General features: G+C 40.0%; 1 protein-coding gene across 1 annotated transcript; it reads left to right on the top strand.

Annotated features, from left to right (window-relative positions):
- Window positions 1-627: 627 nt before the first annotated feature.
- On the top strand, window positions 628-25677 carry stum (stum, mechanosensory transduction mediator homolog). The gene is made up of 4 exons (XM_059357067.1): window positions 628-1565; window positions 19603-19785; window positions 22120-22128; window positions 23854-25677. Exons 1-4 carry the CDS (start codon window positions 1355-1357, stop codon window positions 23886-23888), a joined length of 438 nt encoding a protein of 145 aa, XP_059213050.1. The 5' UTR covers window positions 628-1354; the 3' UTR covers window positions 23889-25677.
- The last annotated feature ends 338 nt before the right edge of the window (window positions 25678-26015 follow it).

Here is a 26015-nt window from a genome sequence, read left to right as displayed (position 1 = left end):
TTGGTTTCACTTTTCAGACCTAGAGGTTGCTGCTTTTAACAAACTGATACAAAGTAAGTTAGCCAGCGAAAAAACCCACGACAATATGGAAACATTTAAGTTTAAACATCCAGGCTAGCTAGATATTATTCTACAAATGAAACAGGGCTAAGAGAAATAGGCTAGCTGCTAGTGTACGTTCAATGGCAGAAAATTATAACTATGAATCTGGTTATATTCACAGGGAGGAGCAATAATCAGGTTTAAAAACATGATTTATAGTATTAACTATTATTACAGACTGGGGATGCCTGTAAATGTTTCTTTTTTTACATCATCTCTGCTTGCTTCAATCTCGTGGATTAATTAAATAAATTTAATCTATTAGCATTAAGCTATAGAAAACACTTACAAGTCATCTTTAATAAAAGAATAATTAGAATGACAGCTAAATGCGTTTATGCTAATCACTTATTCAATTCAGACGCACTGAATGAGGGCTTGTTGAATGTGACCTCATTGAATGGTTACATTAGAGTGGTGCACTGTTCCTTTAAATGGAGGTAGAGATGGGGAGCGGAGGGAGCAGAGAGACAGGGCGAGAGAGGAGAGAGGGAGAGAGAGAGAGAAAGGGAGATGTAGTAGAAAAGGGGGGTTGTGTGTGCACTTTCTCTTTGTCTTGGAGAGGTGTGTAGGTTGAGCATGATTTGACCGAAAGAAAGAGAAAAAAAAGAAAGAAAGTGACTTCAGAGGAAATAACTGAAAAGAGCTGCATATCTTTCTCTATCTGGATTTTTTCAACACTTTTAAAGGAGGAAGTGTCATTGATTCAACATTTTTCAAGAACATGTTGGACGTGGAAACCAATCACTGATATCACTGAGCTCTGATGCTCACTTGAGACTTGCAGGGATTTCATTGAGGACAAGTCAACAGTCGTGAAAAGATTTTCTCCAGGAAAAAGTCTTGCTTTACTTTTCACTGTCTCTTGGGAATTTAACAGCTGGATCAGTCTGAATGATTTTTAAGTTGACTTTTAAAAAAATATTACAGTATATTTCACCAAGAGAGTTAACATTTCTGGTTATTCTATGGAAATTGAATGTTTTTTTTTAACCAATTTGCCACAGTGCTTTTTATTTGCCAGTGAATGTGCCATAGATGGTGCCAACTGTTGAGATGCACTGCTAAATATTTTATCTGATTCTCAAAGGATTCAATCCATCAAAATTGATCATTTCCAGCTTCTACTTCTTCGTCCAAGGGGAGAAGGAAAATCATTCAAATCCTTTTGTAAAAACCTTCAAAATATCCTCCTTATTACCAGCTATTTTTAGTCTTACAACATAAACCAGTAAAGGGGCAAGAAAGAGAGATGGCACAGAAAGAAGGAGTAAAGGAGCAGGGGCGTGTTAAGACCGGAGACAATCTTGGGGCCAAAGCCATTGCTGGGGCCCCTACAGCAGGTGGAGGAGTGGTGGTGGAGGTCAGGGAGAAGAAGGGACCTCTGCGGGCTGCGATACCCACAATGCCCTTCCCTTTGGCTGTCATTTGTCTGTTTCTGAACACCTTCATACCTGGACTAGGTAAGTTGGGAGTCATGCTTCCCTCTTATCTCAATATATAATTCATTGTAAATTAAATGCTAGTAAATGTTTTTTAAAGTTAGTGGAACTGGGAAACTGAAACACGGATAAACAAAGTTCAAAGGATAAAAACAAAGTTCACATGAAGGGTTAAAAATAGCGAAAGAAGACACCTATTGGGGTTGTGAAACTACAGGACCCACACAAACATGAAGAGTTTAAAACATGCATGCCAGGAAATAGCAAGATAAACAAACACTAAGGCCATCAGAGAGGAATGTGACCATAAAAGTGGCATGGAAAGTTTGCAGGCAGTGCCAACATTTGGTTTGGAAAATAAACTGTGTCCAGCTTACTAACTTGTCTTTCCATTGCTCTACTATTTTCACAAGTAATCTTTATCTGCCTATGTGTGCGTATGTCTGTGTAATTTCCTTGATAGATACATGTGTGAGAAAAAGGTTAAAAAGAGAGCGAGACCCTCTTCACACCTTGTCTTATAATAAGAGTTTCAGGGCGTAAATACGCACAGCCTGAGTCTGCCAGGTGTTAACGCACACAGCAAATGTTGTGTGGTGAAATTGCATGACTCTGGGTGTAAAATCCATCACAGGTGTCATCATTATGGGCAGCGACATCAACGCAGTGGGCGGGCACATCACCCCAGCAGGTGGAGACATCATCACAGCGGGTAGACTCAACATTTGCATCGTAGATTTCTTGACACTAGTTATAAGATACGAGCTTTGCAGCTCAAGACATTAAAACAGTGTCATATAATTATATACATTGTGAATTCTGGCATGTTTTCCACCTAATTCAGCTGTGAGAAGTAAGCCGAGATTCTGCTTGTAACTTTTTAAGTTGAGCCCATAGACCGTATTAAAGAAATGGATGTGGCCACTGTGAAGTAGTCCTTTGGCTTGAGTCTGACATTTTGTACCGCCATCTTGTTTTATTTTAGCCAGAAGTGACTATATCTGGAGAGGATGGAGCTGGCAGAGTTGCAGAGACCTTGTTGAGACTTGGTTTTAAAAATGCATCTTGGGCTATTGGATCACAGATGGACAGACACACATTCACTGCGTGCACATTTAATAGAAATAGAAGATAGATAATAGATAAAAATAGAAATTTAATAGATAAAAATAGAAATTTCATTTCTAGAAATACCCTCTTAATTGCATTGTGACATATTTTCCTGCTACGTCCTTGTCGGGTATAAGCGTTTACAAAAATATATCTGGTCAAATGCGTCCTAGACCACCTCGGCAAGTTTGAGTGAACAGAGCACAATGCGTCTTGGACCTTGTTTACACTTGCATTTAGCGCTGACAACTTGTGATCCGAAGACGCATTTTAAAACTAAGTGTAAACAGGGTCACAGTTCACTAGCCTGGTGGGGTCAGGCACTGTTGGCATAGCAAATGCAGTTTCCTAGCACTAGCACTATCTATCTTACAGCAATAGCTGTAGGGACCAGTGCTACACTATTGTTATACTGTGGATTTTTTCTTTTTCCTCTTCCGTACACAATTTCGTCCCGCTACTAGTTATATATCAAAACGTGCGGTTTGATCGGGATCTGTGTGCTATTAATTTTCTCTACGGAATAAGAATTTTTCGCCACTTACGTCGCGAAAAACTGCCCAAAATTTTGCATTGAAGTGAATGGGACGGCCGAAAAAAAATGAGCAAAAAACCACAATAATTGGAGATTTTCAAACTCTACTTCTCCGGCATAATTTCTCCTAGAGACTCCATTTAAACTTTAAACCGTAGACACAAGTCTTGTGTATTGGTGTATTAATCCACGTTTCGATAGGTCTTATAGTTTTTTATCAATCCCTGTTCAATGACCATGATCATTTTTGGAGAAATTCTGAAATTATAATAGGTGTGTATTGCATGGAATGTTCGTGTCACAGTGTGTGACATCATCGCCAGAGTGTAGAGGGAGAGAAAAAATTGTCAAAAAATTCATTTGAAAACTGCGCTCCAAGCCGCAAATTCCACTCTACAGAAATAATTTATACATAGAAATGTAGGAAAAATTGTCTTCTCACTCACAATCCTCTGGTAAAGCTGTCAGAGTTATAGTTTGGGTTTAGGACACACAGAAACCCCACCTTCACGCACCAACAGCCCTATTGGCTCCCATATTAAAAACACAGTAGGATTTCTGTAGAAAAGCATATTTAACAGTTTTTCAGATCGCTCTTACAAAGCTATTTCAAAGCGAGGTCAGATAAATGATAGGTATTATGGTTTTTCCAAAAACGCTTTCTGTTCGAGGAAATTTTCTGGAAAAATCCAGAAATTCCAGTCTGTCCACCTCTGGCTGCTGTCACTGTGTCGGAACATTCTACAGCTGCAGTTAATTCTGTTGATTGCTCTGCTCTGATTGCCTTTGATCTTTTGATGTGATTACAGTTACAGATACACGCACGCACATACACACATGTGCGCGTAACCGCGCACACTCCTCCAGACACATGCTTCACACACACACACACACACACACACACACACACACACACACACACTAGAATTAATTGTTTGAAATCTCTCTTGAAACCATAGTGTACACACACCTGCAGTAGCCCCTGTGGCCCTTTCAGAATTTCCCCAGAGGAAATTTTCTAGTTCATGTTAATCCCAATATTAAGTGGGATGCTAAAAGGAACAGCTAGAGTGTCTTTTATTAGAACCATTGAACACAACATTTTAAGGCAACCAAAACATTACAATTAACTGTCATGAACTGAACACACACCAAAAGGGTCAAAGTTCTAAGACGAAAAAATGAACATTGCCATACACAGTAATACCCTGTTGTCAATCACAAGATGGTCATGAGTAAAGGAGTTTCAGAATAAATAGTTTCAGACAACATCAGCAGGCGTGTCATATTCTACAGGTTGGAAAGAGAGGATGCAGAACGTAACAATGGAGAAATCAAGTGAGAAATCTTTGGAGAGCATGAATAAAGAGCACTTATAGCTGGTTGATGCTTCTTTTCTGGATAAAAAAAAATATATATATATCTTTAATATAGTACAGAATTAAAGCCTGCAGGACATCGATGTGATCCGCCATCTTGCTACCTCTGTTTACATCATACATATAGCACTATAGTAAGGTTCAGAGATTCATGAAACGTTTGAAAAACTCAAGCTAATTTTGTGGAGAGGAGTAAGTGTGTTTTGCTGAATTTTTTTAAAAAAATCATTAATTTCTGAAAACAAACTTTGATTTGACTAACCAAATTGTTTTTTCTAGTAAGAAATACATATCCACATCTTGGACACAGTGTGCAATTGCAAATTCTGACAACAAGTTGTTCAACTCTAAGCTTCATATATAATTTGAAGCCATTTTTCCTATAGTGGCGCTACAGTAACACTGAATTTAAATCACTACAACTCAGTTTTGTTGCGTTTGACTTGCTTTGTGCAGTTAAAGCCCTTATAAGATTTAGATGTACCAAGAAATTCTTTCACTGTGTGTATTCTGGTGCAGATTAAGATATTTTTCTATTGTTAGATTGCTTCTTAATCCTCAATTTGGTTGGATGTCTGTGCGTGTCTTTAGTAAGATTATAGTAAGACAGCATGCAGCATCATCAATATATTGATCTTCACTTTATACAGGACAAACCCTGTGGAGCCTGACTCTCTCACTCTCACTCTCTCTCTCTCTCACACACACACACACACACACACACTAATCTAGATTAGTTCAGTGGCTCAGTTCAAATGCAGCCGCACTTAAAATTCTAATGAGGAGGAATTTAGTTTAGAAAAAGAAATGTATAAATTTAAATAAAACCAAATAAAGAAAAACATAGAAACTAAAAAAAAAATCCCACACACTCAGATGTCTTTCTCTGAAGGAATTATTAACCTAATGTCTCGACAGCGATCACTCTGACCTGAGTCCATCACCAAATGACCTAAGATGTGTCCTCTCCTCCCCTTGCCTCTGATCTTGTGGTCTTAGCTATCTGGAGACTTATTATGTGTGAGTCATCTCTTTCATCCTCTCTTGCTCTGTGATCTTTCCCTGCTAAAAAAGGCTTCAGATACCAAATTTTGATTATTTTCCTTCATGCCTTTTCTCTCACTTTTACACACATTCAACAGTTTATTTGTTGCAGCCTTTCTACAGTAAATGTTGAATCGTTGACTGCTTGAAAATGTCACAAACAGGCGTGTAAGAAAACAAGGTCAGTGAACACATTAACTGAAGCAGTCTGTCTCTATGCCTCGTGGCAGGAACATTGTCCTCACATGTTACCTTGAAAACTGTCCCCAGCATGTATGAAAAGCATCAAGGCAACACCTCTTCCAGGTGTGTGTGCGTACTGTACAGTGTGAGTGTGTATGTAGGTTGGCCTGAATGCCTTGACATTTCATTGAATAGCTGCGACTAGTTGCCATGACAACGCTGACTGAAATGAACACAATGCGTGCGCATGTTTGTGAGCGTGTGTGTCAATGCCATTTGGGTCTGATTGACTGAAAACAGCAGCTTGTTCTATTCAACGCGCAGACTACTGTGAAATGGAAAATAATGTAGGAGACTTTTATAGAACAACAAATGTACAAAGTCATTTCAGGGCATGTTGAGCTTTATGTTTGCAGTGAAAAGGAACCTGTTGAATAAGACATACTTAAAGGGATTACTGAAACTCTCCTGAACTTTAAAAAAAAACCCAAGCTGCATAACACAGATGAAGATACATGTAGTGTGTTTGTAATATGTTCTACTTATTCATGTTTCCTATTGCTGAACATCTGTCCACTATTATACTTCTTTGTAACCAGGCATCGGCAGACTTTGCAAACAAGAAATTAGGGCGCCACAGGAATGACTTCGTAAACCAGGAATTAAGTCGGCATTTTCCTCTCCAACTGAGAGGATGAGGATTTTTAATGGGTTGGTGTTCAGAAGCCTGAAAACAGGTCTGTGGTTAATAGAAGCATAAGAGATGTATGGTTGTCAGGGACATTAAACAACATCACGGACGAGATCTCTCTCACTAGTCCGTCTCACAGCGTCTCGTCGTGTTTTCAGTGCTCTTTCAAACTCTTGTAGATTGTAGATTACGTTAATAGACAATTTATTAGGCTACAGTTTTGCTAGCTTGTCAAAACTGCTGGTTGGTTTGTCAGAGATCGTCTGAAGCTCCATCCGACTGTGGTGTAGTTCACTATAGGATAACGTTTTTACTTCTGTTGGCTGCATTAACGCTTCAAACATCATAAAGGTGGTGCTCATTTGTGAAGGTCATCCTGCTGAACAAAACAGGTAAGCATCAGAAACGTGTGTTTTCCACAGAGTTTATTTCCTGCAGTGATCCAAAATCCAATGCAAAAATATCCCATTAATTCTCAATAGACCCAGTGGCGATTAAAACTTCTGTTTTTGTTTTTTTTACAAAATCCTTGCTTTAATTTTTTATGAGTGAGCCTCAAATGTGAGAAAACCGTGCATTTCTAACCATAGACTGTATATGAAGAGTCTATGTTGTACACCCTCTACAGCGAGTTAAAAGATTCAATCTGACAACCTCCTTCTCTAGGGTACGCTTGTTTTAACTTTACATTAATTCTACCTGACGCCGTGTTAGCCACCTTAGATGGCCCCTGCACTATAATGAGGACTGAGTAAGTAGTGGAGAAGCTGTTAATCAATGCAGTGTAAACTGTTTAAAGAGCTGAGCTGTCGGCTAGTAAATAATTACACATACATATTCTGAAGGAATCCACAGCTAACCACAGTTGTGTTATGATCTTTGCTATAAGAGGATTATAAAGTATGAGGCTTTGACACAAAATGCTACACTGAATATATGATTTAACCCAGTGTGAGTGTGTGGGTGGCAGAGGTCGTGTGTGTGTGTGTGTGTGTGAGAGAGAGAGAGAGAGAGAGAGACAGAGAGACAGAGAGAGAGAGATTGATGGTATGTTATATTGGAGACACTGCATCAGTTTACGACGTTGTCATGGCTTTTTGGCTGTCACTATCTTGGTTTTTAGGAGCCATAAGTGACCATATTTGGACGAGAGGGTTAACTTGAGAGGGGCAAGTTAAATTATCAGCAAATGCATGCACTAGCTAGCTGGTTAGCAAGGTGCATCCTCCATATTAATTGGAACATTGATTATGGCCAGCAAAAAAAAGCTTGATACATGAACAATGATCAGACGACTCATTAAAGTGTCTTTAAGTACAACCCTGATTCTGAAAAGTTTGGATGTTGTCTAAAACATTAATAAAAAAGTGCTACGGCTCTATCATAGCCCAAAAACATCCACTGCTATAATGACTATTTTACTCTAAATGGGACCATACGTTTGTAACAACAGATTGAGACAATAAACTCACTAGGGAAATGTTTGCAACCACAGGAGTTGCAGGTTTGATAGGCAGGAATTCAGGTTTAAGCCACTTCCACATTGGCTTCACTTCACACAGACACAGAGGCTACATCCACTTATACAGTCTATGTGTGATGCTAATATTCGATGAATATACATTTCCTAAACAGAATCTGAATAATAATAATAATTTGTAAATAACTGAGACCTGTAGATCAGCAATCATCAACATTCAGCATATTTACAATAACGTTTCCGTAATCAGTTTTTAACCATCACTACTCAGTGATCTGCCTCCTTGGTGGAAGCCTGAGAGCATTTTCTAGTTAAGTATCTAGTTATCATCATTCATCAATCATTCTAGATTTCCCATGTCTGTTGACACTGATATAGGCAAATAAAATTGCATGAATTTAGCATGAAAGTTAAAATATCAAACAATAATGCTAACCAGGCATAAGCACATTATATTTTCTTTATTTGGAAGTCCGGCACTCACAGTGTCTGCTTAGAAAAAGTCCCATGACAAATGCAGTTGATGACCCCTGTTGTAGACTATCGTAATGTACAAGTATTTAAAAAAAAAAATCTATATCATCCTTACAGAATGGCTGAAACTGTTCCCTACTCTGCCTCTCTTACTCTGTTATCATGTTAAAGTGGTTTGCTTGTTTGCTGACTTATCAGGAGGGTATTGATATCAATATTGTTTATGTGCAAGCACATTGCTTAGATCTTGAGACCATTTTTTGCATGTGACATACACATTATTACACAATGGTTATGTTATATATATATTTTTCCAAGCACCACAAATACCCCCAAATTACTGTATTATCAGAATTTGATCATTCTGGTCTAATTACATATGAAAAGTCATATTTTTCATTTAAGTTGCTTAAAGTACACCTGTCTTTCTCCTTTATTTTCTCTCCTCTTCCCTTCTCCCTTTGTATTTGTCTCTCCCTATATGTCTCCTTGTCTTTCTATCTTTCTGTCTTTCACACTCTTACACTCTATCATTAACCTCCCACACGACCAGTGGGTGCTTTGTAGAGTTCTCTGTGTAATTATAGTCATTAGTCTGGGTAATATCGAGGCACACACATAGACACACACATATCTCCCACATGTGACATACAGGGGATCCAAGAGCTTTTCACACATGACGGATTGTTAGAGTAGATTTCTCCAAACGAGAAGATTAAAGTTTTAATGAACCTTTAAATTGCAGTGGAGGATTGCTGAGCACATGTACTGTACTGTAGATGTTAAATGTTTTATCCGACTGCACAAATGCATACACGGCAAGCTGTTTCATTGATGGTTTGCTTTGTTCTGATCAATATGGTGTAATTTGACAGGATCTGTATGAATTCAGCAGCAAAGTGCAGAACAATGACATTTTTTTTAACTGCTTTGATATTGCTTGTAGTGTAAAATGAATCTTTCATTAACAGAACATGTCCCTCAAATTATTTGAGATATTTCCTTTAACAGCTGCCATGTTTAATTTTTTTTGTTCCATTAAGACAAGTACAGAAATTTCATTCTGATCTTTTAAATAATCAATACTACAACAACAAACCAGCTCTGCAGCAGTGTCACTGACAGGGACACAGTTCTAATCAATATTTTAAATCAACAATGGACCACATGACTAGACTATGTGCAAAAAGCCAATGGTCTATAATTGCTATCATATTAACCAGGAAAAAGTGATCATGTCAACAGCATATACTGTAAAACAAAAAGTGGACGTAGCCACCGTGACATCACTCGTTAGTTTGTTGACTACGGTTTTGAAGCCTTAAGTTTGGCATTTTCGCCAATGCCATGTGGCTAGCTTGGTTAGCAAGATGCATCCATAATTCAAAATGAACAGCCATATCTTTTAGGTCAACCAGAGCTGAACAAGATATTTTTAGGTGACCAAAATGTTACAATTAACTTGCATTGCACTTACATGAACTGAAAACACGCGGAAAGGGTCAAAGTTCTAAGAACAAAAACACAAAGTGCTCTGTTGTAGCAATTCATCAATCACATGGTAGCACAGCCCTAAAGCATATCCTGCTTCTTTGTCTATTTTACTATAAATGTGACCTTAATTTACAAAATGAGCATCATGATTAGGAGGAGAATCATTTTCTCATTGACTCTCATACAGTCGCACCTTCTTTTGCAACAAGTGGAGTCTCCCCCAGTTGGTAATTAGACAGAATGCAGGTTTAGGGCACTCCTCACATTTCAGACCCAGAGGTTGTTGTTTGGTCAGCATGGCAACAGCAATATGTTGGGTTTACACTGCCCCCAAGTGGCCAAATAATCACTTTTTGCAGGATTAGTTTACATTTCTCAGATGTGTATATTTGCTAGTTTTCTTGACTGGACAAGCAATTTGAAAATATCACTTTGGTCTCAAGGAAATTGTTGTTTACTACAGCCTGAACTTTTTAAATATAATAATGAAAATAATTGTTGTTAATCATCGCAGCCCTGGTTTATTATACACCTCCTGGTGCAACCTAGACACATCATCAGTGATGTAACCTGGGGTCATCGGGTGTTTCGGGTCTTTCAACATCAGACACCCTCGCCCAGGTGACCCAGCCGAGGATGATCAGTCCCCGGCTTGTGTCTAGGTAGCTTTTATGGCCCACGGATCACCCCTCTTGATCCACAGCCATCTTGATGCCTTCTCAGCAGCATAAGTAGTGTTCCAGATGGCTTTCTTGCTGTGCAGTCCCCTTATGCCCAACATCTTGAGAGCCCTGCAGAGTGACTGGCCTGCGAACCCACGGCATCCAACCTCAATGGGGTTACATCGGGTCTTCCATCCGTTTCGTCTGCATTCGCTTGCCAGCTCTTCATACTTGGCCCTCTTCCTCTCAAATGCCTCCTCCATCCGGTCTTCCCAGGGCACAGTCAACTCCAACAGTATCACCTGCCTTGTTGATTCTGACATGAGAACCAAGTCCGGCCTGAGTGTTGTTACTGCGATGGTCTCTGGGAACTTGAGCTGTTTCCCCAGGTCCACCTTCAGCTGCCAGTCCCTAGCAGTGGCCAGGAGCCCTGCTGCTTGGCTTGCGCATTGTTGTGGCTTCTCTCCAGCTTTAACAAAGCTGATGGAGTGCCTAGCTGGCTGTTGTTGCTTACTGAGAGAGATCCCGGTGGAGATGGTATCTGCTATGACTCTCAGCACCTGGTCATGGCGCCACCGGTAAAGTCCCTCCCCCAGGGCTTTCGGGCAGCAGCTAAGGATGTGCTCCAGTGATCCTCTCCTCTGACACAGAGGGCAGGCGGGTGTTTCTGCCAGTCCCCAACAGAAGAGGTTGGATGGGCTGGGGAGGACATCGTAGACTGACTGGATCAAAAACCTTATCCGGAGCGGCTCCGCCTTCCAAATGTCAGACCACGAAATCTTCCGGTCCAGTGCCTGCTCCCATCTAGTCCATGCGCCCTGTTGTCTCATTCCGACCATCCTGCTCGAGCGGGTCTCCTCCACTCCTGCTCGAACCTCTTCCTGGATGAGCTGACGCCTCTCCTTCCCCTGTGTCTTGTTGTACTGGGGTCTTGGGTTGCTCCCAAGTCCTGCCCGGCCTGACGCAACTGATCCCACCAGCACACTGTGGCGTAGTCGTGCTTCAGCTCGCTCCACCGCATCCTGGGCTCTCCACTTCCGGCCAGTCCGCACTTCAATCCCAGCTGAGGAGACTTTGGTGTCATTCGAGTCTCTATACAGCAGCACCTCTCTTGCACGGGTGACCATGAACTCCTCCGTCAGACTGAAGGGAAGTCGCAGCTTGTTCTTATTCCCATACAAGGCTATGCTGCTAAGGCTACGTGGTAGGCCTAACCACCTGCGAAGGTAGCCACTGACCTTTCTCTCGAAGCCCTCAACGGTGGTTAATGGGACGTCGTAGACCAGCAGTGGCAGGAGGAGGCGTGGGAGGATGCCATGCTGGTATATCCAGGCTTTAAACTTGCCTGGCAGCCCTGACTTGTCTACTGCCACTAGCCAGGTTCCCAGTTCCCTGTTCGTCGCCTGGATCGCTGTCATGTCCTTCAGGGTGCCATCTAAGACTTTTCCCAGACTCTTCACTGGCTTCTCTGAGACGGATGGAATCTGGACACCTCCCAGCGAGAAACGGAACTTGTCTGTGACCTTGCCCTTCTTCACCACCAGGGAACGGGACTTGGCTGGCTTGAAGTCCATACGTGCCCAGCTGATGAGCCTCTCCAGGCCCTGGAGAACCCACCTGCAGCCTGGTACCGATGTTGTGGTAACAGTAAGGTCATCCATAAAAGCTCTGATGGGCGGCTGACGTACACCTGACTTGGTGAGGGGTCCTCTGCACTCCACCTCTGCTGATTTGACAAGCATGTTCATGGCTAAGGCGAACAGAATCACTGAGACGGTACACCCAGTGATTATGCCCTTCTCCAGCCGATGTGATGCTGATGTTACTGTTCCAGAGGTGACTCTCAAACTGAAGCAGTTGTAATAGTCCAGTATGAGGTCTCTGATCTTGCCTGGAACATGATGCCGGTCGAGTGAGGTCTCCACCAGCTTGTGTGGAATAGACCCATAGGCATTGGACAAGTCAAGCCACAACACTGCCAGGTCCCCGCTGCCCTCCCGTGCCTCTCGGATGAGCTGGGTGACAACTCCCGTGTGCTCGACGCATCCTGGCACCTTCGGGATCCCCCCCTTCTGCACAGAGGTGTCGATGTATGCATTCTTCAGGAGGAACTCCGTCATGCGTCGGGCAGCAATGCTGAAAAACACCTTGCCCTCCACACTCAGGAGCGAGATGTTTCTGAACTGCTCGATGGTGCTTGAGTTCTCCTCCTTTGGAATCCATACACCCTCTGCATGCCTCCACTGCTGAGCCACCTTCCCCCTCCTCCAGATGACCTTGAGGATCTTCCACAGTCGCTTCAAGAGCCTGGGGCACCTCTTGCCCTAATTAAAGTACATGTTGATAATACATGGTCGCCCATAAAGTTGGAATAAAATATTTTTTACCTCTTTCTGTGAAATGACAGTGGCCCTAATTTATCAAATGAGCGTACAACAGAAAGTGAGCGTAAAGAGGGCGTAAAATCATTTCTACACAAGGCTCAGCATTTATCAATTTGGGCGTGAGCGGAGGGTATGAACAGATCTCACGTCTGCTCTCAGCTCGTGTACGCAAATTTGAGTCAGCGTGAAGTCCACACGTCTAAGTCGGATAATTGATCTTAGACTATAGTATCGATGCCTGGAGCTGATAAAACTCTTTGGTGTTTTGTTTTTTAATGGTGACAAAGCAAAACATGTTTAGGCTACATCATTTATCATTAAAACATACATAACATAAATACACCCTACGACCCTCTTTAAACAGAAAACTAGCCGAGGCTATTAAATGTTGTTCTCTTGGTTTATCCTGCTGGACACCGGATCGTCAGCGTTTCCTTCACCACCGGTTCTGCCCGAATAGAAACATTTCCAATCAGCGCTGCCACACGCTCCTCTAACTAGGACAACATTCTTAGTGAATGTAAAGAGGTGAATAATATCTCTCCATCATAATAAAAACAATATTTGGATATTATATAGATTATAAGCCTTTATATATCACGATGTATAAATGTAATATGGCAAACTCAGTTTAATGGTCCGCTACTCTGCTGACAGCACCACTAATTTCCTTCCTTTTCACTTTTTATGCTGCCAAACAAAAACAGGTTTGTTGTGTTGCAGCTGTTTGATGTCATTTACTTTCTGCCTCAGAGAAATTCCTCTTCTTTTGAAATTAAAACTTACTTTAAAACATGAGTTTATAACTATAAGTACTTTTATTTCATAAACCTCCGTCGCTGCGTATTATTGTAAAAAGTCTATTTCGCTCCTGTTGTTATTTGTAACGCTACACTTTGCTAATAAAGCTGACTTTAGGGAGGGAAAAAAATCCTCTTTTTGGCCGTATTGTGCCCTTCAGTGTCGTAAACTCCCAAGGCGAGCCATCTGAATCGGGTATATATATTAGGGCGTGACATTTAAATGACGCTTGTTTCGAGCCGCCACATTTATCAACAGCTGATCATTTTTAAGCTGTGATTGGCGAGATACGACCATTTGACAAATCACACGTGAACCCTGTTGTAAGACGAAATATACACTCAGATCTGTGCTCGTTTGTGATTTATTATTGACAGATTAGGGGTAAATCTTCTAAAAACTTTATTAATCAATCTCTCCCAAACATATCACGATGAAAATGAAAGCACAATTAACAGAGGATTTTGTCTGAAAACAAAATTATTCCAACTTTATGGGCAACCATGTATATAAATACCCATTTCTTCCAACACTAATGATAGACCATTGAACGCATTGCATGACTGGTATCTGAAAAACACAACCAGACTGTAAATCCTGTTTAACATGCCAAAGATGGAAGTGATGTTTAACCATTCAGCCACCAGCTTGCTGTCAATCATGGCTCATGTGTGGAGGTGGGCAGCTCCACCAGGAGCCAGAGCATCTGCTGGTGGGCGTGGCCTATGTGACCTGAAAATGTTTCTGTCTGATCAGACCATATCAGCCCTCGGTGGAATCTCATTTTAGCCCACTGCTGCTCTTTCTGTGAGATGCTTTGAAATGAGCATTGGGTAAAAGCTTGAAAGGAAAAGGAAATATCTTATTCATCTCTTCTTTTCTACATGTAAATGCTGCCTTTTTTCCTGGGCTGCTTACTATTCTGGGATTGTCCTTGTACCAGTGTTTGAGGTTTTTGAAACCCTTCCAAATAAGGCCAGTGTAGGGCATGTGAAAGTAAATATTATCATGTACATTCAGATTTGTTGGGAGATTATGGGACAAATTGGTACGCCTGTGTTTCTATAGAAAGATTCATTATGACAGAGCCCTCGGTTTTATTTATGCATGGTATATTATAGTTTATCAGACAGAGATATATGTAAATAGAGCCCCAGACAGAGAGAAAACAGAGAAACAGACTGAGTCAGAAAAAGTGATAAGAAACTTTAGTTGACTTTGGCCTTTTCTCCCTCCCAAGAATCAAGATGCAGCTGGCAGCCTGGCCGTTCTTGTTCCTCCCTCCCCCCACCTGCTAGACTTGCTCTGTTATTTGAATTTCTCCAATGTGACAAGAACTGGAGCTAGCAGAAAGAGAAGGGCCAAGGCCATGATGCATACAACGCCCACCAGGCATCTCTAGTGTGGCATTCACTCCTCGCAGCATTCAGTTCAGTATTTACAAAAGGGTACAAAAACCCCTGCAGAGAGAAGCTCTACACATCAGCTGATTCTATGAATAATTTATGACTTTTTATAAATTAAAGCATTTCTTGAACTGAATGACAAATCAGTTACAGACATGTTATATTCAATCAGATTTTATGAAAAAAAATCAGGCTACTATATCATGAGTGGAACCAAAGGACAGACTCATTTTTTATTTCATTCTTGTAATCCTAGCCAGTTTAGTGACACTTTTAACATTACATTTCTGTAATGGAAAATCCAATAAAGGTGGTAAATATAATTCTATGAATGTCTGAATTGGCATGTGTCACAAATAACAGTTAAAATGTATGCTCAACTTTACAAGCCCCATGGATGTGCAGTAAAATGGAATAAATAATACAGAATTCTGTTGGAGGGGAATAAATCTGCCACAGCTGTTAAAAGTGATACGTTTTCGATGCATAATATGATGATATGGGATGAACTCATAGACTGTAAGTGGACAAACCTCTGTGACATCACCAGTATCACCAGCAAATTTTTCTTATTTTTTTGAGACAGGAGAGAACATATTTGGATGAGAAGGGAAAGCTTGGCAGGAGCAAGGTAGCAAGCTAGATTGGTTACAAGGTTCATCTGCCATTCTCATTAACTGTGACATTAATTGGGATGTTAATTTTTCCTTGCAAAAAACAGGCTGAAAAAAGGTGAAAAAATCACAAAATGTATTTTCATGATGGGCTTCGTATATTTTTTGCTGTTTTGAACATCATGACTGCTGATAAACAGGTTGCTGCTCTAACATTGAAAAACTTCAGTTTAGGAAAAGAACAAGGTTTGGCTTAAAAAAAAACACCACTTATTCCAGACAAACCGTAGCTTCCAACAACGGGAAACAAACACTGGTCTCCTGGTTGAGAACATACGCCAGACAGGCGACTTACCTGGCTTTTAACATTACAAATTCAGCTGCATTACTTTTCATGGGAAATCGCTCCTAAGGACAGCCTGTAATGTGAAAGGTTCAAAGTTCTCCAACAAAAACACAGACAACAATCCCAAAACAAGTTAACTGCTATTTAAGTGGAGAGGATAGTGTCACGCCTTAAGCAAACCATGGCTCTGTTTTATCCATAGACTGTATATAAATAATGGACGTAGTCACCGTGACGTCACCCATTGGTTTGTGGACTGCCCGTTGGAAGCCTCGAGTTCAGCGTTATACTCGTCGCCATCTTGCGTCGCCATCTTGTTTCCGATACGCGGAGCAGACCATAATTGGACTGTGGCGGAGCGCGAAGGATCTGACGACACTGACTACAGCCTCTCTACACCGGCAACCCGGCTGAGAGAAGCCGCTGCTAATTCATGTTAGCATTAATTGGAGCATTAACTGGGATGTTAGTTTTGGCTAGCAAAAAAACAAAAACAAAATGTATCTTTCTTACCTCAGAAAACTGAGCAGCGACTCCTTGGAGTGTCTGTTAGTCCAACCAAACACTGAACAAGACATTTTTACTGAACAAAACGTTCAAATAAACTGTCATTAAGTGAAAATACAGTGAAAGGGTCAAAGTTATGAGACCAAAACGGTAAACGTCCTCTTTTCTATCTATATAACGTTATACTTTATTGACACGTTGCCGTGGATACGCATTGCTCTGCTTCTCTCCTGGTGACGGCTCGCCTTGTTAGTGACCTGTAGCCACGCCCCAAATCATACGATTCTTTATCTTCTATTTTCTTCTAAATGGGGCCATTATTAGAACTAGTGACATCAAATTGTCTTGAAGATGATTTTTTACTAGCGATTGAGACCATAATGTTGTCCTGAAAAAAGTGAGAAGTTTTCAAATTTTGCACTGAAATGAATGGGCAGATTTTTTTTGCAGCCAAACTTAGCACCCCCTACTGGAATTTTCGGTGAATTGCAGGCTTAATGCACTTCCTGGTTGCCTCCATGCTCAGACACGGAGATTGCCGCCTGGTTTTATCCTAAAGGGGAGAACAAATTCCAAAATGCACATAATGCCTTATTAAAGAAGACTTGAAACTAGTGATTGAGACTGAGACTGAGACTGAAAATGTTCACTGAGATAATGATTTAGGTGAGAAATAGGGTCATTTTCTAATAGACTACAATTGGACTTGTTGCAACCAGTGGAGCACCCTCTGCTGGCCTTAAGAAAGAATGCAGGTTAAAGGCACTTCTATTGGCCTCACTTTTCAGACCCTGAGACTACATCCACTTCTTTTATACAGTCTATCGGTGTACTGCACTGGAAATATCCTGGAAAAATCTATCAGCTCTGCATGATGATTGTCATTTCTGAACATCAGAAGTGTACAGTTGGCATTCTGTCCAAAACTTCACATTAAAGGAGGTATTTGTCTGTTTTTTGTGCAATCTTTGAAAGACTGGAACCTACTTCATGTCATGTCCCATTCACAAAAATTAATATATGGATCTCATAACACTGAGAATGAATGCCAAAGAAAACACTGCAGGCTGGTACTGTATTCACATCTTAATTTGTCATAGATAATATGGAGGTAGACCCATGACACAAGGAGTAAAATTCAGATTCTATATATATCCTTTTCCTGAGGAAATGTTGTCATGGAAACATCCTGTAATAAAATAATCTGATTTGTTTGCACCAAGACAAACGACACATACACAGCACACACACACTACTGTACAATGAGTGGGGCCTGGGAAGGTCTAGGTCTCCAGATAACACGATTACGAGTGATATTGGATTTTATTTAGGCAGACGAGGATTGTCCACAGATATAATCCTGTTTTAGTCCAGTGGATGCGAGCACTGATGTGTCCACATCTTTCTGAACCCTTTTCCAAGGATAAATGCACTGCTGCTGTTGCCAGATACTCATCAGCAGAGGCCACTTACATACTGACACATTTACTCAGGAACTCTCAGTGGACAGTATGAGATTTCGCAGCAGCTTCACACTTTCCTTTGTTTTGAGTTGAGCTAATGGAACTCTCCTATTGTGACCAGAGCCCTGACTTTCTATGAAGTTGATCATTTTTACATACATTACATAGACTGTGTAAAAGAAGTGGACATGGCCACTGTGACGTTACCCAGTGGTTGTGCGGAGTACCATTCAAATACCAACCTGGCATTTTGGAGCCACAACTGACAATATTTGGATGAAAACGGATACTACTAAGACACTGGAGGAAAAAACAGCCACCTCCTTATGAAGAATGGTCTACAACAATGGCACAGTTAGCTGCCTATGAGAGGGTGACGTACTCCCTACTGGATAAACTGGATCAATATGCTCATTTGGAGCCCTTTTACTGACTGGTTGTCTGTGGGTTAATGGTTGCCGTGACAATGCAGTATTGTCATTGATTTGGTGTGCTTATCTGTTGAGAGATGTCAGTGTGGTGGTCTGTGGTTGTGTTTGTTTTGTTTTGTTTTTTCTTGGGTTTTTTTATCAACTCATTTACTGAAAAAAAAGTAAAGAATACAACTTAGGGAGTGAATTCCTGGCCTTGATGGCTCCCTGTTTGAATGAATGGATTCCTCCCTGTCTGTAATATTTGTTTGTTAAACTTTAATAAAAAGTTCATTACAAAACAAAAATATTTGGATGAGAGCAGAAAGCTAGGGGATAACCAGCCCAGCGGGAACATTATTTGCAAAAGGATACTTGAAACTGTCATTTGAGACGAGAAATAATTAGGAAATGGTTTACTGAGGTAATACATCAAGTGAGAAGTAGGGTCATTCTCATAGACTTAGTACACAATTGTGCTGCTTTTTGCTACCAGTGAAGTTGCCCCCTGCTGGCCATTAGAAAGAATGCAAGTTTAAAACACTACCGCATTAGGTTAACTTTTCAGGACCAGAGCTTTCCCCTCGTTTCATAAGCATTATCTTGAAATATCTTAACTATAACAATTGAATCGGTAACCATCAAAGATATCCATATATTATGTCAAGATGACAAACCTTTGTTCATCCAGTAATTTGGTTTATGACCAAATACATGCAAAAAAAAAACCCCAACAACAAAAGACTTTCCAATAAGTCATTGTGTTTAGTTAACACGTCAAACTAAGATGGTCAGCATGTTGGCATACTGTTATTGTGAGCATATTAGCATGCTTAACATTAGCACATAGCTGAAATGACACTAGAATTTTACTTTCGTTATGTTTCCAGTCGGGACAAGCACAGTCTGGTGTCTGTCTGGTATGCTTCATTGGAAAAAGTTTTTCATGTTGGGCTACACACGTCATGGAGTCAAATGCACTTGTAATAGCTGCAAGGTAAGCCTTTTTAATGAATTGCGTAGTTTTATTTTTTGGTAACAGGACTTCTTTGTTGTTGCTGTTTTTGTCCCACAGGTACTTTCATCTCAGCGTTCACGGTGCTGTGTGGAGCTCGCAGCGAGCTGATCTCTGAGCGAGGTGTTTGTTGTGTGTTCTGGCTCAATGTGGCAGCAGCCTTCATCCAGATACTGACAGCTGTTATCATGGTTGGATGGATCATGAGCATCTTCTGGGGAATGGACATGGTCATCCTAGCAAGTCAGTACTTGTCCAGCTGAGTTTATCTTTCTGTCTGACAGTTTTTCTCTTCAGTCCTTTTTATTTTTAGTCTTGTCTCCTTTTCTTTTGTTTGTCTGTCTCGCACTCGACACTCAGTAGGTGGAGTTCATCCAAATAACTATAAAATTTTCACTATTTGAAAATCAAACAAGAATTCTCATGAAAGAACTCAATCTGTAGTTTGAGTGTTAAGAAACTGAGTCACACAAAGGTCATGGTCAGGGTTACCAGCATGTAGAGTTGTACGAAATCGTAACTCATATCACTTTCCACTTTTTTAGTTTTTTCAGTAAGTTGTTTGAAGGATAAGTCTGGCAATATTCTGTATTTATCACCAATAATTTTGGTCCAAATGCTCTGTGCCTATCATTGTCCAGACTAGTAACACCTTTCTGCCTTTTTTAAATATTAATATACATTTCAAGCTACTGAAAGTATATTTACACTACTCATAATATTAAGTCTCTCCGTTGCCTAAGCAGAAAGTCTGTCACCCGTCAGTCAGTCAAAACCCCAACCCTCACCTCTCCGTTCTCCTCCGTCCTCCTCTGTACTCCTCCGAGACATGCTAATATTAGCCGCCAGCTAACATTAGCTAACAATTAAAGTAATTTTAATCACAAAAATCGAATCTGTGACAAATGACTTCCTGTCGCTAATCACATGCAGCTTTCAAAATAAGAGCACAGTGTTTAACAGAATCCACCACAAAATTTACAAGAGGACTGTCAAGTAAGATGCCTTAAATAAAACATAATAGAACCCTTATTCTTTATTAAAATAATTCTTAAAATATGCAATCATTAAGATTAGAGAATATGATGGAATAGTGGCATTAGAATGCGTTAGAGGCACCAAACTTGGGCTTTTATTGCATTTTACTTCTAAATGTACCAAAAAATTTCCTGGGGAAATTCCCTAGATGGTTTGGTGCCCCGTCTCTCATTAAATCCTGTGGGAAACACTGAATAGTGTACCTCATCTGACAGCTGGGAACTTCAAGATTTATTTGAGATGCAGTTGGGCACTGTGTCAAGTTGTTAAATTCATTAATCAGTAATAAAGATCATATGAAAACGATATTTTCCTTGCAGAAACATCAGGAGAAAGAAAGAACGAACGAAAGAAAGAACTGAGGTAGACAGAGACAGCAAAATGGGAGAGGCTGGGTTAATTCACGCCTTCTCAGTCAGAAAGTAGTAGATTCTCCTCAGGCATTGATGCATGAACAAGTGAAAACACACACACACACACACAAACACACACATGCAGAAAGTCACTATTTTCTCTCTACACAAGGCAGCCTTTGAATTACCACTGCGCTCTCTTCTTTGTGTGTACAAGTGTGTATTTGGGAAGTAATTGCTGCCTGCTTGTGCAACCCAATGGTACATACATGCCTGCAAGATTCTCTGTTTGTGTGTGAGGTACAGTAATTGTGTTTGTGTGTGGGAGTGAGAAGCCCCCCTGGTGCTTTTTTTTTTTCTCTGCTCCCCACTGCTTTTCTGGCCTCTGGGTAAACGTCTTATTCAATTGTTGCTGCTAAAAGGCTATACTGCTGTTAGCGCTTATGGTTATCTGCCTATTGAATATTTATATTGAATATGAAAATTATGTCCCCGCTAGCACTGAAAGCAAAACTGATATCATGCATGCTGTTTTACTCTTAGATCAATTATTATTCAACTATTCATCACCACAATACATGTCTTTGTAGCTTTGGGATGCTATCATTCCTCATGCTTCCATCACTACAAACAATTCTTCATTTCATTATTTTTTCCTACTTTCTACTGCTCCCTCTCTTGTCTTCCTTTCTATCTAATGATCATGGTATTATCTTCCTCCCACTGATCGCCTCCCTTCTCTGTCTCTATCTAATGATTGTTCCTATTTGATCTTGCTCTCTCTCTCTCTTACAGTATTCCTCCCACTCTCTGCCTGTCCCCCCCACCTCCATCTCCCTCTGCCTCAGTTTCTTCTTCAGTTTTTTTTTTTGTCCTTGTCTCCATATTTCTGCTCATCGATCCAGCAAACCAGGGTTATGTTTCTGTATTCGGTTCATTTGATCTTGTAATGTGAGTTAACAGAGATCAGCTCATGTTGAAAGATTTTTTTTCCCTTTGAAGTAGAATGCTCTGTGGGAATTTCTCCTCTTGTCCAAAGATGCCCGTTTTGTGTTCCTTTAATACAGTCAACTTCTGTGTGATAATACTTGAAACGTATCAAACAATGAAGCTCATGGTTTTCATCACTAACTGTCTCTTTTGTCTTTTCTCTTCTACCGCTGTTATCGTTCTTCGTGAACTGAAGTTTCTGATGGTAGGTGTTTCTCTTTTCTCTCACTCATTTACAGTCCCACGGCAAGTTGATAAAATCGGAGTGAAATGTAGAAGCACGTCACACAAATGATGAATATTCAGCTTTGCTAAATTTAACATAGATTGAGGAGAAGCCAAAACAAATAACCACATTTCCCAGGCTTAAAAATACTTCTAAAAAACATTCATTCAGAACTTTCTCATGCTCTTTTATCTGAGTAGACAAGAATCACGTATTATATTTGGTGATACGTGTGATACATGTTTCGAAACATCAGTAGATGCTTAGGTTGCTCTATCGCTTAAAAAGTTATTCATCATAGATCACTCTTGTCTTCATTTTCCAGAGCTTGTATCACGATTTCCTCAGACTTGAAGTTATGACATAGTGATCAAGAGCATACATGGTTGAAAGCTCCAGGACATATGAGCAAATTCCATCTGCTGATAAAAGTGTGTGCATGGCCTGAAAGCCTCAAAGTTGTGAGATGAAAACCGTGATTGTGCCTTGTCAAGCACAAGGTTGCCATTCCCTAAAACACTACCTGCTTTATCATCTATTTTACTTGAAATGGGACCATAATTTAAAAAATGGACATCATGCTGTATTGAAAAAAACTTTGATTGAGACCTTAAACTCCTTACTGAGATAAATGCTTACTGAGGTAATAAAACGAGAAGTAGGGTCATTTTTTTGTCATAAACTTCTAGACACAGTCTGACTTCTGTTTGCAACCAGTGGAGTCGCCCCCTGATGGCCATTAGAAAGAATGCATGTTTAAAGCACTTACACATTCCCTTTTCAGACCCGAAGGACACCGGTGTTGATTTACCGTCCCTACTGTTTCAGAGTACAATTCAGTGACACGCCGCTGTCATAAATATGAACAGATGAACAGCTGTACACAAGCATTTGTTATCATTGGATTACTTATGATCAGAACTGCTCGAAAACTTTGCTAATACAGCCAAACATCAGGCAAATGCAGCAACACAAGATGTGGCAAACCAGCTAATATTACCAGTATCAGTCAATTACATGGTTAAGAACAACTCTCGTCACATTATAAGTGAAATATGACTCCGGCTACTCTTTGCTACGACTCTGCTGATGCTGCAGTAAAGAGCAGACTCTTTCAATTTGTAATTGTAGCATCCGTCCTCTGAGAGTTTTTTATTTGATGATCATGGGTGCTGATGGATGAAAATTATTTTATTGTTTTTTAAAGACATGTTTCGGGCATCATGTCATCAGTGTATCATCAAACACTGTAACACTTAATACCACGGCAAGGCTGCTACCCTGTTACAAACCACAACTGTGTGATTTGTAAAACTGTTCTGTTGTAAAATGCATTTCGTTAATAAGAGAGGTTTCTTATTTCTCTCTGATGGAGTTAGTTAAAGTTTCCAATCTATTTTAAATCATAATACAAGCCAGATTGATATTGTTTACCACTTTGAGGAAGCTAGGGTAATGGCTTGCCAGCCAATACTTGATAAATCATTAGCTCTAATGCTACAGTCGAGCTCTCTTTTGGTTATTGCTCTCATTTTTCTCAATTAAATGAAATGGAGAAAGGCAATTATTGTCAAAAGTCCAAAATAAATGTTTCCTAATTACATATTTAAAACCCTCTTGAATGGAGCCATAAAAGCCGGATAATAGATTTGACAATTATTTCTACAAGCGTTCAAAAGGCTTTCTATGTCTTTTCTTCCTCAGGCTACAGAGACCAGGGTCTTCCTCAGGATGTCTGAGAGAGGTCGCTCTCATGTTTGCTGATGGATCCCACAGACAGTTTGATCTCTTTAACCTCCCTGATGCCTGATGGTGATCTTTACCTTTGTCATGACATGTAGCTGTCTGTCTTTTAAATGCCGGGACACGGAGAGAAGCAGAGACGTTAAAATAAATTTGCCACGTTGGAAAAAACAGAAGGAAAGAATCAGCTGACTGCTTCTGATTGCACGATGCGGATTGGTCGAGGCCACTTTACTTTTATGTTAAAGGAACAGGATGAGGGAAAAGAGACTAAAACTGTACAGTCGCAAAAAAAACAATGTGTTTGTATTTTGTTGCATAGTTATGATAGTGATAGTTTTGAACTTTTTTTTCCTGATATGTTTTATTTGATCTATTTGACAAAAAACAAATCTGTACAAATTTGTTACTGGAAGTAAAAAATGATGGTGATTTTCCTCTCTGACAATCATTAAGCAGAGAATTATTCAACCCATAAATGTGGAGCAAATATGTTTTCCACTAAAGCATGCAAAATAGATTTAAATGGCTCTGATACTTGACATTGAGAGCAGTGACTTTAAATAATAACTTGATAAAGATGAATGAGTAATTTGCAACCAATTGATCTGCCTATGTCACTGTAGCTACAGTATTTTACTTTTCAGGCAATGTTTTACTGTGATAGCAAACACATCTTTAACACGCTGAATCTCACTGCCGGTCACAAGATATGTGTAAAATTACAAGGCTGTGTGGGGAATGATTCATGCCTCCTGGTAATTATTTGATCTGAATTTTCGTACCTCTTAAATCAGTGTCAGGGTGGGATATTACATGCTGTAAGAACATTGTGCCTAATTAACAATATGGTACTCTGGGGGACAAACGTCACATACCTTTGCTGTCACATTATGATAAATATACAGTGACAGTGATGTAAATTGAGTTTGCGACTGGGATCCTTTGTTGGAACAGGTATTTTTTTACTTGTTTGATAAGGACCATACATCCAGTTTGAATCAAAAGCTGATAAGATGAATATAACAAAACAGGACACTTTTAGGTTGTTGAATTCTCTGTTTTTTTTTGTATACATTGTGTATACTGTATATTAATGTGTGGGTGTGATATATTGAAAATGGAGATTGGAGAATATATGGTAAGGCCTGACTCAGTACAACTTTGTAGGCAGGTTTGTAGGTCTCAAATAATGATGGAAAAGGCTATCATGTACAAAAGTCAATCAAAAAGTTAGAATAGTAAACACAACTTGCCTTGGAGGAATCGATCCAAACAAAGCCTTTCCCATGGTACCGCATCCGCTTTCTCACACACTGCATCACTGGCTCACTTCCCTGAAAAATATCCAAGAGTACCAAAAGTCAAACAGCCTTAAACTAAAAGAATTAAACCAGCTAGTCTCAGGCGTAACACTAATGAAAACTGGTGCACTACATCAAAATCATCGCGAGTGGGCTTGAAGGAAGCTCTGAACAAACTGAATGGGCTCCAATTGGGAATATTTGACAAAAATAGAAGAAACACACCTCAAAAACTAAAATACAGAGTATTATCTTTCCTGTAAAAGGACAGATTCAACACATTTCATGCAGAAACTCATGAAAAAAAAGTGGAGATACATGTATATATTATTTTTGGTGTGTGTCTATAGAAATCAAATAACATGCATAATTTACAATGTTCTTAATTTCATTTTCTATGTGTGATTTACAGTATCTCTTCGTTTTATTTGTTACTCTCTGTGTAGGTTTTAATTATCTTCAATATCTTAGCCAAATGCCTTTTTAAGAGTACTGCTGTATTTTGGATGACAACACCAATGTTTTTCTGTGTATATATGTACAGTGTTTGTATGTGAGACAGATTATGATGATGTCTGTAACGGTGATGATATAATATGCCTTACAAATGACCAATGTTCTCCCCCAGAAGTGTTTCAGTAGCAGTTATGCTGGAGTGTCTTTGCTTTGTTTGGGTTTGGGTGCAATTTAAAGATCTAAAATCATTATACTGATGGTGGTGTTGTGCTAGCTTTTTGATTGTAAACAAAAATACTGCCATGTACAGTTTTCTGCATGCGTAGCTTTGGTGTCAAGTCACTGTATAGAGTAACACACTCA

The sequence above is a fragment of the Centropristis striata genome, chromosome 18 (assembly GCF_030273125.1).
Source record: "Centropristis striata isolate RG_2023a ecotype Rhode Island chromosome 18, C.striata_1.0, whole genome shotgun sequence".
In the NCBI taxonomy this organism is placed as follows: domain Eukaryota; kingdom Metazoa; phylum Chordata; class Actinopteri; order Perciformes; family Serranidae; genus Centropristis; species Centropristis striata.
Note: the sequence above shows the minus strand (reverse complement) of the source record. Positions and strands in the feature narration are given on the sequence as shown.

What these genes read in the sequence shown, in the direction of transcription:
- stum (XM_059357067.1), top strand. Translation starts at nt 1,355, where the DNA reads ATGGCACAGAAAGAAGGAGTAAAGGAGCAGGGGCGTGTTAAGACCGGA. An exon ending in CACCTTCATACCTGGACTAG is followed by an intron (nt 1,566 to 19,602) that starts GTAAGTTGGGAG and finishes TTTGTCCCACAG; the next exon opens with GTACTTTCATCTCAGCGTTC.